Below are 14,415 nucleotides of genomic sequence, written 5' to 3'. Positions count from 1 at the left end.
CAGATTTGATAGTACTTTTAGAGGCGATAGATTTATTGCATGTTGTAAGATTCGCTCGATCGCTCTATACGCAACGCAGTCTATCTCCAGAAAACAATCCGAAACTTAGTCAAGTCACACCTTTTTGTTTAACTGAGTTACTCACCCAAATTTAACATTTAAACACCAACTATAGTGTTGGTTAAATAATCTATAAAGTAGGGTAATTCATCTATTTTGGTCAGACGTTACGACGCGTTTCGGACACATTCATTTGCTAAATAAATCACCCTGAACACTGTTGCTCTACTGTTTAAAATCTGCTCTATCGAACCTGTAGCTTTAACATACGTTTGGCAAATATGCCAGAGTCGGCTCGTTTTCATTTCTTGCAAAAGTTTTCATTTCCCCTGTTGAACGATAGGTAAAAATTTAAGCAAATATTAAGGTTCGCATGGCGTGTAAATACTCATAACATATTCCCTTTTCACTTTAGATAACTGTAACGTCAGATCAACTAGTAGCTACGGACTTGAGCGCATAGACGCCTTCTTATGCCTTACCAACCACTGCACCGTGAATGGCTCATTCACACTCCGAAATTGGAAATAAGCAAAAAAGAGCAGGTCTCTAAATACGAGTATTTGAAATAAAAATGAAAATATATTATAGTTAAAGTAACCACTAGTGAGTTATTATGAGCCTCTCCAGCTTCAAGAAGAGTGGATATTTTGTGCACTCAGTTATGCAATGGATGAAAAGCCGTCTCCAGTTTTTGTTCCGCTTTATTTATCAGCCATACTAGCGCTACCATACGTGAGGTGGTGTTATTATCTGCATCATCGACAAACTTTCGTTCTACTCGTTGGAGGATGGAAGCCAGGCTGGTCTTCTTATCATTCAGGCCTCTTTCCTGACCAGCCATTACCGGTGGGAGGTATGCGAAAACGGCCATCGGAGGCTTTTCATTCATCTGCAGGAACAGACACTTATGAATGTTATTTCTAATTATTTTCTCTCTTTGGATTGCGCAAACAATTTGCTTTCCATCTTGTTTCCCGTCGGCATGTCACACAACTTTGCAACTGCAAATATTTCCCATTCAGAAAATTGCTAACAATATATCTGTTGAGTAACATATTTCGAAACAAGTATTCACATTTTTCTCTTAATTTGCCGAATAAAAGCTTAGTTAGTATTATGTGCAGGTGCATGTATATCTCATTATCTCATCAGCGGAATCGTCGTAATTATCAGCGTAATCATACCCCTTGTCAGTTGTAATGGACCCGTGCGAATATACCAGCTACTATGCAGCATGCCGTTATATCAATGACGATGTCGACAGCATCAGGCTCCTTTTCATACCATATTAACAGACTAGTGAATAGCAAACCGAGGAAACTGATGTGCTTCATTAGGCTTTAGTCGGTGAGAAGGATTCATTAAATTTGATAAAACATTGTAAAGAAGCTAGCTTTATTATTCAATTTTACAATTTGTTCGTGAAAAATAAATGCATTTGAGCTTGAGAAAATGCTACGGGCGAATCGTCATGTTGACACTCATTAGACTAAATGAATTGTAACTGTCTATATCCAATTTACGTGAAAAGAGGGATTCAAAGCAGAGCGCTTGCTTCTGCTTTTAGAATGATTGTTAATGACTACAGTGGCAGAGTCCCCATGAAGCTAAATTTCTATTCAGAAATGTTTGAGTTTTTTCTGCATCAACTGACTTTTCATTAGAGGTCTACACTTTGGAATGAGTAAAAGTGACATCAGAATTTTGATGATATACGCTAGTAAAGTAGTTGTTGTGGTTGAATACAGTGTATAATGCATTACGTTTATAAAATGTGCTACATTGATTTCTTCAAAGGAAAAAAACTATATCCAGTTTCAAAATTAAGCATTTTCTTAGCCACATACATATAAGGTGCGCAACTAAGTTGCCGTTACTTCAATATCAATAGATGGGTCCAGCAGTAACTGTTTATCGATTTTAACATGTTCAAAATGTCATGTCGAAGGACACGGAATTGAAGTGGAAGCATTGCTCGATAAATATTCGTACCAAATGCAATAAGAGCTTATTTTAACACTAGGAGTTACCGGTCAAGGCAATCCAAGTGATTGCATGCGCTGGCAATAATTCAATGGCGAGGAGCTTGGGTTCTTCATGATTTTAAATCAAAGAACGTTGAGCGTCGTTTTCTCGCCTCTCGACTACCCCAGAGGGACATGAGCGGTCGCTTATTCATCCTGTTGTGACGCAAAAAACGGTCACAATACGAATAGAGGTTTGAAAAACTGATTCTACAGCATGACAACACTCATCCTCAGGTTGCCAAACACATTAAACCCAACTTGATTACACTCAAACGGACAGTCCTATTTGACCTGTCGTTTGACCTCATTCGCGGAACTAGCCAATACCATTGTAATAATAATTTGATAAATAATATGAGTATTTACCTAGCGCTTGCAATGTTGCGTTCAGCGCACACCAGCGAACCAATGAAATGGGCCTAAGACTTATCGACTTTCCCGCCTCCAAGAACATGGTCGTACGTAGTAGGGTAACCAACCTATTTTGGACCCCTTCAGCAGCTGTACATAATTTGGACACTTCCATTTGATTTTGCTGTAAGTGTCCAAATTATGTACAGCTGTTGAGGGGGTCTAAAATACGTTGGTTACCCTACCATTTTCCAGCACAGAATCCTACACAAGTACACCTGGAGGTCACCGAATCAGACAGAATCACAGATCGACCACGTTTTGATCGGCGGTTGGGTTGTGTTAGTACGGCAAGCCACCTAAGTAAGTAAGTAAGTTGCAATGTTGTGTAAACGGTGTATTTCGTGTATATACTGCCGCTATTTGACTCACAGTCCAAGTTTCTATAGAGATGGAACTGTTATGCGAGTAGCGGCAGTACATATATGCATACGCAACATAGCAAGCGCAATGTGAATACCCCTAGTTACTAGAAATACGCAATCCTGTTAATGATATAAGCGAATGTTTACTGTATACCCAAATAGCTGTACAAATGCTGTTAAATGAATATCATTTTTTAATTAAATAAGGCAACTTATTGAGTCAAAACTAAAAAATGTGAGCTAAATGTTTGGATCTAAATTGTTCGTATATTTATTTGCATGCAAAAATAGCTAAACTGCATACAAAGAGTGTTTAATGTCCTTTGTTACGCTTAGAATTATAAGAATTTTGAATACCATTTTTGTAACTAATCAAGTCAATTTAATTTGATCGAACATAGTTAATCGATAAACTTTTTTTTACTTTGGCGGTACACTCTGTCTTGAGATTGACTGTATTCCGTCGGAACCAACGAAAATTTCAATCTCCTTTAACCCAACAGTACGATTGTCAAAGAAACCTAATCACTTCACAATCCATCGCGACGGAATGAAGAAGGCATTCCACAGCCACAGAAGCAGACTCTGGGGCACTAATGAAATTAGAACGCTTTGAAGCCTACAAAGACCTCTGCGCCGGGTGTATGCGACACACTTTACGCGTCAGCCATGCTGCTCCATGTGATACGATATGTTCAAACATCGTCCCCTAAAAAAGCAAACATCGGAGACGTATCACGGTGCAACCTTTAGCTAGTAATGCTTCCGAGGATGCCAGAAAAAATCCTCGTAGAGTGTGCATTTGAAAGAGGTCTGAAGAAGGCTCTTTACAGCACTTGCGCACACAATGAAGCGCGTCAACAAGAGGGAGTTATGAAGCGCTCTCGTTTTTGCCTGCTTTCTGCTACGCCATTCTTGTGTGTCTCCTTCGGTAACTCCGGGGACCATACAGTTTCACAAGAATCATACTATTCATATAATTTTGTTGTTGTCCCTTTCGTCTTACCTTTTCCGTTCGTGCCATCTTTTTTCCGCGTGTCTTGCCGACGATGCCGTCTTTTTTCCATTTTTCGAAGTTTAGAATCAACGATTTCTTTTTCATCCAGATCACCAATACATGCACGTAAAACACATAAAGAAAATTGACATTCCGTTCTCTTTCTCGCATTTGCAGGTTAAAATATGGTTTCAGAATCATCGATATAAATGTAAGCGGCAGGCGAAAGAAAAAGCCATGGCAGAACAGAACCAGCATAATCAGGTTAGTATCGGTGCTTAACTTTGCTGGATCACCTCGAGATAATCACATTGCACGAAACGGAAACCCTGTTTACCTTCGTTGCTGTGGCAACACAAGCAAGATTGTTTCACTACGACATTTAATTAACATTGCATCGTAGAGCTCGGGCTTTGATTTACGGAGAAATACTATATCTACGCAATAAGTATCAAAGCTCTTCCACACTTTTACAAGAATTAATTTCTCATATCGCGAAACACTGCAATGCGTTATTTTGTTTTATTTTAGTAAACACTATTTTTTCGTATTAGCGTACGGAGAAAATAATGTTTAATCAAAAATTTTCGAGTCGATTATTTTTTAAATAAAAATAATCGAATATATACGCCCTGTTTAAATATGTGCTGCTGTTTAAATGGTACTTTTTAAATATTACGAACACTGCTGTCCTCCATTATGGCTCGTAAAAAACTGGCTAAATCGCGCGTTTTCATTCCACACGTTTCTTTAGTGTGAACATGCGAAAAGCAAACGTGCGATATATACAGAAAATGTCAAAAATGCTGTTCAAATATTACAAACACGAATTATGCAGTACACCAGTATTGCTCATAAAAAGCTGGATAGTTTTTTTTTGTATTTATGGCGCTATACAGTTGCAATGTCGTTGGTAGCTAAAAGAGCGCTCTTTGGGGTAGCAGCCCCATACGGTACACTAATTTTTTGCTGAGAAACTACATCCTAATCAGCTGTATGGATGATAAAAAAATGCTTCCCCATTATTATTTTGAACACTTCTCAATGGTCGCACAAAAGACAGAATTATTCATAATAAAATAGTATTCGGCTATACAAGCAAAACTATTTAGGCTGACTAAGGGTACCGTCAGAGTGCAAACGACTTGCGACGCGACGTGACTTTTCTTGCTGCAGTTTTATGCCCAGACCATTTTCGCCCGAACTAGGATTGTGCATTTAGAAACATGTGAGCGAAGTTGCGTCGCGTCGTAGTCACTTTTAGGGCCCGTACAGAGACAGAGTAAAAGCGACTGCGACGCGACGCAACTTCGCCCACATGTCACTAAATGTACAATCTTAGGCCCCGTAGAGAGTAAACGCGACACTACTTCGCTCTCATGTTGCTAAATGCACAGTCCTGCTTTGGGCGAAAAAGGGCTGCGCGTATAACTACAGCAAGAAATGTCGCGTCGCGTCGCATGTGGCTTGCACTCTGGTGGACCCTTCTTCTTCTTCTTCAGCAGCATAGAGCCGGGGTGGCTCGTGCTGTTTCAAGCACTCGTCTCCATTCAACTCGATCTTGGGCCACTCGTCGCCAATTTCCTAGTCGTCTCAGAAGTCGCAAATCGCTTTCGACCTGGTCGAGCCATCGTGCACGTTGAGCCCCCCTGTTCCTGGTGCCGGTGGGGTTGTTGAAGAGGACCGTTTTCGTCGCACTGTCGTCCGGCATCCTTACGACGTGTCCGGCCCACCGTAGCCTGCTAACTTTCGCTAGATGTACGATGGGAGTCCCCCCAAGCAATGCCTGTAGCTCGTGATTCATACGCCTCCGCCACTCTCCGCTTTCAGTTTGTACTCCGCCAAATATCGTCCGCAGCACTTTCCGCTCAAACACGGCAAGGGCGCGTATGTCCTCCGTAAGTAGCGTCACGGCTTCAAGTCCATAAAGAACTACCGGTCTAATAATGGTTTTGTACATTGTTAGCTTCGTGCGGCGGCGTATGCTTCCTGATCGTAGCGTTTTACGAAGGGCAAAGTAGGCCCGATTTCCCGCTTGGATGCGCCGCTGGATCTCCTTACTAGTGTTGTTGTCCGCGGTCACCAGCGATCCCAAATACACGAACTCTTCTACCACTTCTAGTTCGTCGCCGTCAACGGTTACCGTCCGTGGGAGGCGCGCATTTGTTTCCTTTGAGCCTCTTCCTTTCATGTATTTGGTCTTCGACGCATTTATTTTTAGCCCAATTCTCCTAGACTCCGCTTTCAGTCTGGCGTAGATTGCCTCCGCCGTCGCAAAGTTCCTGGCTATGATATCGAAGTCATCTGCAAAGCCTAGAAGTTGGCTACTCTTGGTAAAAATCGTGCCTCTCGTTTCAATGCCCGCTCGTCGGATCACCCCCTCAAGAGCGATGTTGAACAGCATGCAGGATAGACCGTCACCTTGTCTCAACCCTCGTCGCGTCTCGAAGGGACTCGAGAGTGTCCCAGAGATGCGTACGAAACACATCACTCGATCCAATGTAGCTCTGATCAGTCGCGTCAGTTTGTCCGGAAAACCGTATTCGTGCATTATCTGCCATAGCTTGTCTCGATCGACTGTATCGTATGCTGCTTTGAAATCGATAAAGATGTGATGCGTGGGCACGTTGTACTCCCGACATTTCTGCAAGATCTGTCGGATAGTAAACATTTGGTCCGTAGTTGCGCGAGCCCCCATGAAACCCGCCTGATAATTCCCTACGAAACCTTGTGCTATCGGTGACAGCCGGCGTAACAGGATCTGGGAGAGTACCTTGTAAGCGGCGTTTACCAGCGTAATACCACGATAGTTGCAGCAGTCTAGCCGATCACCCTTTTTGTAGATGGGACAAACCACTCCTTCCATCCATTCCTCCGGTAGCTTTTCCTCCTCCCAAATCCTCGAAATAACCCAGTGTAGAGCCTTTGCTAGCGTTTCCCCGCCATGTTTATAAAGCTCTGCCGGTAGGCGGTCCTTCCCAGCGGCTTTATTGGTCTTCAGCAACCTGATTTCTCGTTTGACTTCTTGGAGATCAGGTGCTAGGACATCACTATCTTCCATGGGCGCTCCTAGGTTAATTTCCGTTCCGCCTCCTTCTGCGACTTCGCCATTGAGGTGTTCATCGAAGAACTGCTTCCACCTGTCGACCACCTCGCGCTCGTTTGTAATTAGATTCCCTCCCTCGTCCCTACACATGTCAGGTTTCGGTGTGTAGCCCTTCCGAGTTTGGTTCACCTTCTCATAAAACTTGCGCGTGTCATTAGCTCGGAATAGTTGTTCTAATTCTTCACGATCTCTGTCCTCCTTTTGGCGCTTTTTTCTCCTCAGGATCGTGGTCAACTGGTTCCTAGCTCGTCGGTACTTGGCCAGGTTCTCTCTAGTGGCAATACTTAGATAATTTTTCCAAGCGTTTTTTTTCTCCTCCACCGCTTGTTGGCATTCCCCATCAAACCAATCATTTTGTGTACTCCGAGGCTCAATACCTAGTGCCGCGGTAGCGCCGAGCGTATTCTGCCCCAACCGTCTTCGAGGTTTGAAGCACCTAACTCCTCGGAAGAAGGCAGTGCCTCATTCAGTACTCGCGCGTAGTTCTCGGCAGCTTGTGGGTTATCTAGCTGCCTGATGTTCAGCCGAGGAGGGCGGCTTTGACGTGTCCGGTATTCGGTGGACAGCTTTGAGCGCACATGTACTGCTACTAGGTAATGGTCAGAATCAATATCCGCACCCCGACGGGAGCGTACGTTCGTGATGTTAGAGAAGAACCGGCCCTCTATGAGAACGTGGTCAATTTGGTTCATTGTACGTTGGTCAGGTGATCTCCAGGTGGCTTTGTGGATATCCTTGCGCGGGAAAAAGGTGCTTCGGATCACCAGGCCTCGGGAAGCTGCGAAGTTTATACATCGTTGGCCGTTATCGTTTGTGTCGGTGTGCAGGCTATGGGGTCCTACCACCGGTCTATACATTTCTTCCCTACCGACCTGGGCGTTCATATCCCCGATGACGATCTTGATGTCCCGTGACGAGCAGCTGTCGTACGTAGCCTCCAGCCTCGCGTAGAACGCTTCTTTCTCATCGTCGGGTCTACCTTCGTGCGGGCAGTGCACGTTAATGATGTTATAATTGAAGAAAAGGCCCTTTATCCTCAATACACACATTCTCTCGTTGATCGCCTTCCAATCTATCACGCGATCCTGCATTCCGCCCAGCACTACAAAGCCCGTTCCCAGTTCGTTGGTAGCGCCACCGCTCTGGTAAAACTGGGCCTTTCCGCCACGGATCTTCCATACCTTCTCTCCTTTGCGACAGATTTCCTGCAGAGCCACGATGCCGAGTTTGCGGGGTTCCAGCTGTTCAATCAGCACCCGCTCGCAACCTGCGAAATTTAGCGATCTGCAGTTCCAAGTCCCGAGTCTCCATTCGTCGTCCTTATTTCGTCGCCTAGGTCGATGCCGAATATTCCGCCCCGAATATGCTTGAATGTTGTTAGTTAAGTTTAGTTTAGGTGTGTAGCCGTACTGGGGCAACACTACCGAGTCTCGCGATGGGGCTGCCATCTCATAGTGCCGAGACGCACTATACCTCCTTCCCGGTTAGTATACGACCTTAGTTTCCACCGGGGTTGGTTACCCGATCTCCGCTAAGGTTGCTCGTATTCCGGCTGGTACCACGAGGAGGTCGGGATCGGAGTTGCTGGATAAGAGGCTAACGACCACTATGGGGTCTATATTCCGCATTATCTAGCCGTTTACCAACCTGGTGGACCTGGTTTACCAAACTGGTGGACCCTTACTTCGGACGAATAAGGGCTGCGCGTATAACTGCAGCAAAAAAAAATCGCAGGTCGCTTGCACTCTGGCACCCGCTTACGAAAATTTCGAATGCCTGGCAGAAATCGAACAGAATCAATATGGCACCCATGGCACTGACAGCTGTGACGTTTCGAACCGGTACGCTTTTCTTGATTTTTTTTTGTCGTTTTTGCTCTGCTGTCTTTTGTGTGCTCTTGTCATCATCATGAACGGTGCAACAGGCAACACGTACACCGTACACGAATAGGTTGAGTAGTTAGTGAACGAAAAAGGTTGTGATTGACAATTTCCTATTGATTCAATAACAATAAAATCCCAAAATAAACCGAATCGGTTCAAAATCGGTTCTATTAGACACGTCGGACACGCAGCCCCGCTTCCGGCGAAAAAGAGTTACATATTTATACGAATCCAGCTTTCCATTAGGGTAATGGCGGCTGGTGAGTACCACGAAAATGGCACTAGTTATTTCCATGAACAGCTTCATGTCGTCTGCGTATGCAAGAACATGTATTGAATTAAGAAAAAAGGATATATCATTTACGTACAGGATGAAAAGGAGAGAGCCTAGGCGAAGCCCCAGAAGTGACTTGTATTGGTTTGGAGTAAAATTTGTTTCCGTTTTGTGAGATATGACTGAAGCCATTTCAAAAGTGTTTCTTCTATTCCATATTATTATAATTCAAAAATTAGTAAAGGTATGTCAATTTTGTCAAATGCTTTACTGAAGTCAGTATAAAGAGCTTCTACTTGGTTGCCATTGGCCATTGCATTCAGAGTGAATGTTATAAATTCCAAAAGATTTGAGATAGTTGAGCGGACTATATAAAAGCCATGCTGCTCAGTTGTAATTTGGTGTTTTACTTACTGAAATTTATTATTATTGACACTCAATTGAATTAGTTTCGGAATTCATGAGATAATGGCAATTCGACGATAATTACGTTTGTCTGCCTTGGTATCACATTTAAAAATCGGTACCAAGCAGGAAGATTTCCAAATTTCTGAAAAAATCCTTTTTTCAGCGACATATTGAACAGTTTGAAGTTTGACATATTGAACTCCCAGCGCTCTACCACCAGTAACCTGCTGTGTCTGACATCATACATAACGGGAAGTATGGACCACCGTGCTCAAACAGACGTCTTACACAAACTTATCGGCCACTTTTGATAAGATAAACCATGACATCGAAATTGCAAAACTGCATAGACTGGGCGTTAGCGATAACCTTTTGCGCTGGTTTCGCTCATATCTGACCAATCCACAGTTGGTGGTTGCCATTGGAGATTGTAGGTCCGATAGCTATCTAGCCTCTTCAGGTATTCCTCAGGGAAGTCATCTAGGACCTTTGATCTTTCTGCTCTACTTCAACGGTATTAATTTGGCTATCAAATGCCCTCGATTCTCCTATGCCGATGATCTGAAAATATTTTCCCAGATCGACTTGAGATTGTCACTTTCTCCAAAATCAGTTGGAGGCCTTTGCCACTTGGTGCGATGTAATCCGCATGTTAGTGAACCCGGAGAAGTGTTCAATAATCACTTTCTCCAGAAAGAAAAAGTCCCGATCCTGTTTTGTTATGAGCTCAATGGCTCAATCGGTGTGATTGAACGTGTTTCGCATATTAAAGACCTGGGAGTTATCTTGGATGCGCAGTTAATATACAAGGAGCATATCTCGTACATTGTCGCTAAAGCTTCAAGGTCATTAGACTTCATTTTCAGGATCGCGTAAAATTTCTCTGATATATATGGCCTTAAGTCACTATATTGTTCGGTCCGGTGCGGTCCATCCTGAAATACTGTTCGCCCGTTTGGAATCCTAACTACAACAATAGTACAGAGAGAATTGAATCAGTTCAGCGCCGATTTCTTCGATTCGCTTTGCGAAGGTTGCCATGGAGAGACCCGTTCCGTCTACCTAGTTATGTAAGTCGTTGTCAACTGATTGACTTAGAACCTCTCTGTGTTCGTAGAGCTGCCTGTAGAGCTTTGTTTATTGCGGATTGCCTGCAGGGTAGAATAGACAGCCCTGCGCTTATGGAGCAGATTAACCTTCCTTGTGCGTTGGGGTCGTTTTCGACCCAACGGCATACTTACAAAGCTTGATACTCAGTGACGGAACGCGCTAGAGACTTGAAATTTTCTGACTTATTCTAACTTTGGAAAACTAGTATTGTGCAGGAGTTTCAGCTTTCAGCGACATCTAGAAGAGCCACAGTAAAAAAAGTTACATATTATGCATTGGGGTCGAAAACGACCCAAATTTTGAAATTGCTCTCATTCATCCATTTTCAATCCGTTTTTCGTTTTCTTTACCTGGTTTGAAAGCTATGGCCAAAAACTGGCACCCAAGGTATGTTAGGGAATATTTGTTGACTAATGGCCACTTCTGCGACGGTTCCGGAACACCCACTACCAGGTCCCGGGGGACATGTTTATATTTTGAGATAACTCCTTTTGCGGTACATCAAAGCACATTGGCTTGATAAAATAAGATTAATGGAAGTACAATATGGACATTTTGCACTCAAACGGCCACTTCTCCATCATTTCCGGTACCCGGTTTTTGAAGACAATTTGGAATTTTAGGATGGATTATCTTGCGTCACGTCAAATTACATCAGCTTGATAACATAAGACCATTGAAAGTATAATAAAGACATTTTGAAGGCAAATGGTCACAGCATCGGTTCTGGAACATCCGGTACCCGGATTTTGAGGACATTTTTGTATTTTAGGATAACTCATAATGCGACATATCGAACCACATCGGCTTAATAAAATAAGACTAATGGAAGTAAAACAGTGTCATTGAGAAGCCAAATGGCCACTTTACCATCGGTTCTGGAACATCCGGGGCCAGTTTCGGGGGACATTTTTGGATTTTGAGATAATTCACCATGCGGCTCCTCAAATCACATCGCTTTGATAAAATAACTATAATGGAAGTACAATGGGGCGTCAGTCGCATATAATCTGGTACCCGGTATTTATAATGAGCCGTAAAACGGGGTAACTCATGGCATATGAATTACCCTGCAATCTAAAGAAACTGACTGAAGAAAAGACATCGAAGTTCAGTCACTCGCGGCCTCCTGTCATCATTAAACCTGATTTGTTCGACGATGATTGTTGTGCGTGACTCTGTTCAGTGTTGCTCGAAAAAGTTCTAACAATATTTTTTTCGAGCTCAACATTTAGCGATTTTATGAACTGTACGCTACAAATTTGATTGCCTGGTGATTTCGTTAGGCAGCACGGATCGATTTCGTAATGATACAATGATATTTGTTGCCGTTTGCTTGCATTCAATATTTTCTGCCGCGTTCATCGACCGATACTCCGAAAGTTTTCGAGCAAAAGATTCAGAAGGTTTCATCGAGATTCATGCCCACTTGGTTTCGACGAACCGAAAATGAATTACCTGTCACTTCTTTAGTCAGTTTCTTTAGGTGTAACGAACCAATCACTCTTTTTGTAAATGGGACAAACCATTCTTTCCATTTATTCCTTCGGTAGCTTCTCCTTCTCCCAAATCATGAAAATGACCCAGTGTAAAGTCGTTGCCAGCGTTTCTCGGTCATGTTTATGAAGCACTGCCGGTCCTTTCCAGGGGCTTTGTGGTCTTCAGCAACCCGATTTCGCGTTTGATTTCATGGAGATTAGGTGCAAGAACATTACTATCTTCCATGGGCACTCCCAGGTTAACTTCCGTTTCGCCTCCTTTTGCAAGTTTGCACTTAAGGTGTTCATCGAAGAACTGCTTCCACCTGACAACCACCTCGCGCTCGTTTGTGAGTCCCTCTCTCGTAACTACGCATGTAAGGTTTCGGTGTGTAATATCGCAACTACAAAGCTGTTGATATTCGTTTGGTTTCCGTGACAGAAAAATAAAGAGAAAAATATTTTTGGGAACATATATGCTGATTTTTTTTTTTTGTTTTTCAAATTCCAATTGAGAAAATTTCTGGAGGAGGCCTGCAGAATTGTGGAGGGGGCCTTCACTAATGCAATTTTTCAATAATACAAGAGCAATTTTGTCTAGTCCGGATCCTTCGGTGGCATCCAGGTTCTTTAATGCAGTGTAAATTTCATGTTCAGATATTTGATCTACAGATGTACTTTTGAACAAACATTCAGTTCTGGAAAATGGAAGAAATAGTCGCTTTAGTCGAAATAGTTTCTTTAATTGTGGTGTATACTTCTTCAAAAAAAAGTTGGCAAAGACCAATATGCAATATCAGATTTGGGACAAAACTAAATATTTTTTTTAATGCTATATTGATTTTCCATATGTAGGGATACCACGATACAGGACAATCATTCCAAATTCCAATATGTTGTCTTATATCGAAGTTGTCTTACATAGAATTTTTTCAAAAAATAAATGCATTAGCAGTTCCCATTTTTTTTTTTGAATATATTCAACACACTAACAATAATCGTGCAACTCAAGCAATCTCGATGTTAAGTTAACCGGAAATGCCTCTCCTTTGCTCTTGATTTCGTCTGTTTAAATTATATTTAGAATCATTTAAAATTTGATTTATATGACCAGGTCATATATCATGATATCATGGTCATGATATGTCATGTTATTTTGCTTAACGCAATCTTCACCGAAACATTGTAAGCTAACCGCTGTTTTTCACATTAAAAAAATATGAAAACAAATGCTTTTATATTATTGTCCAATTATCTTCCTGAGGGCCCTCACTAACACAATCTTTGTTTTTCATCCAGTCAGCCAGCTCACCACGACGTGTGGCCGTACCAGTACTAGTTAAAGATGGCAAGCCGTGTTCCGGCGGCTCTAATTCCAGCTCTTCTGCTCAACAGCAACAGCAGCAGCAGCAACATCAGGCTCAACAGCAGCAGCAAGTAAGCGGCAGTAATAGTTCTTTAACAACTGGTGGCAGTGGTGGTGGGGGTAGCGGTGGTATTAGTGGTAGCGGAGGAGGGGGTTCCAGCGTAATTCTGACCAGTGATTCCAACAACACCCACTCGCCCGACACGCCCTCGGGAACGCTACTGTCACCGTACAACGGTAGCCATAATGTGACCGGTCAAATGCTGCAGCAGCCGTGCAATAATAGTCTGATGTCCAACAGTTTGGCTATGGCCTACCGGAACCAGAACAATTTTATGGCCAACAGTCATCAACAGCAGTGCGGAAGTTATCTACCGCTGCAAACCCGAGCCTGGTAATATTAGTTGATTTGTTAGGTTTTTCTCAATTAAAACTAGGGTGTTCACTTTTCGTTCCAATGCGGATCATGTAAAGCAGATACTGTTAGCTCTCAAGATAGTTCTTTTTACTTAATTTTATAAATTAATATATTTTAGACACGCTGTAGAAATATTTTTCTCATTAGTTGACAATGAGACACTTACAGAAGTTGTACATATGAATTAGATAATAAGATTACTTCGGATGTTTAGAATAACTTGCAAAATCGATCATAGGCTAAACCTATGGTAGATTGCAAGCAAGCGAACATAAGGAAGAAATCTCTGGATTTGAGAGCTAAGTACAATTGTTACTATAGTCTTCTAAAATTGAAAACCATCTAGAACACCAACCGGCCAACAGAACAAACTTGCATAGAAACGACACATACATCGACTGGATTGCAATAAAAAAACTTAATGGAGGAATACTAAACACAGAAAAATAAAATGTTATCTGCTCAAAAACCGAATCTGGAAGAATATACTGGTTAATTAGTTGGCGGGG

General features: G+C 42.5%; 1 protein-coding gene across 1 annotated transcript in view; it reads left to right on the top strand.

Annotated features, from left to right (window-relative positions):
- Window positions 1-13,886, top strand: part of LOC128743817 (homeobox protein Nkx-2.1) — an 84,508-nt gene extending 70,622 nt beyond the window's left edge. Inside the window, exons 5-6 of the mRNA XM_053840494.1 lie at window positions 4,041-4,127; window positions 13,422-13,886. Of these exons, the coding sequence (XP_053696469.1) occupies window positions 4,041-4,127; window positions 13,422-13,886 (552 nt within the window). The remainder of the gene's footprint in view (window positions 1-4,040; window positions 4,128-13,421) is intronic.
- The last annotated feature ends 529 nt before the right edge of the window (window positions 13,887-14,415 follow it).

Source organism: Sabethes cyaneus, chromosome 1, assembly GCF_943734655.1.
Source record: "Sabethes cyaneus chromosome 1, idSabCyanKW18_F2, whole genome shotgun sequence".
Lineage (NCBI taxonomy): Eukaryota > Metazoa > Arthropoda > Insecta > Diptera > Culicidae > Sabethes > Sabethes cyaneus.
The sequence above is the reverse complement of the archived record's forward strand: the minus strand, read 5'-3'. Positions and strand labels throughout refer to the sequence as shown.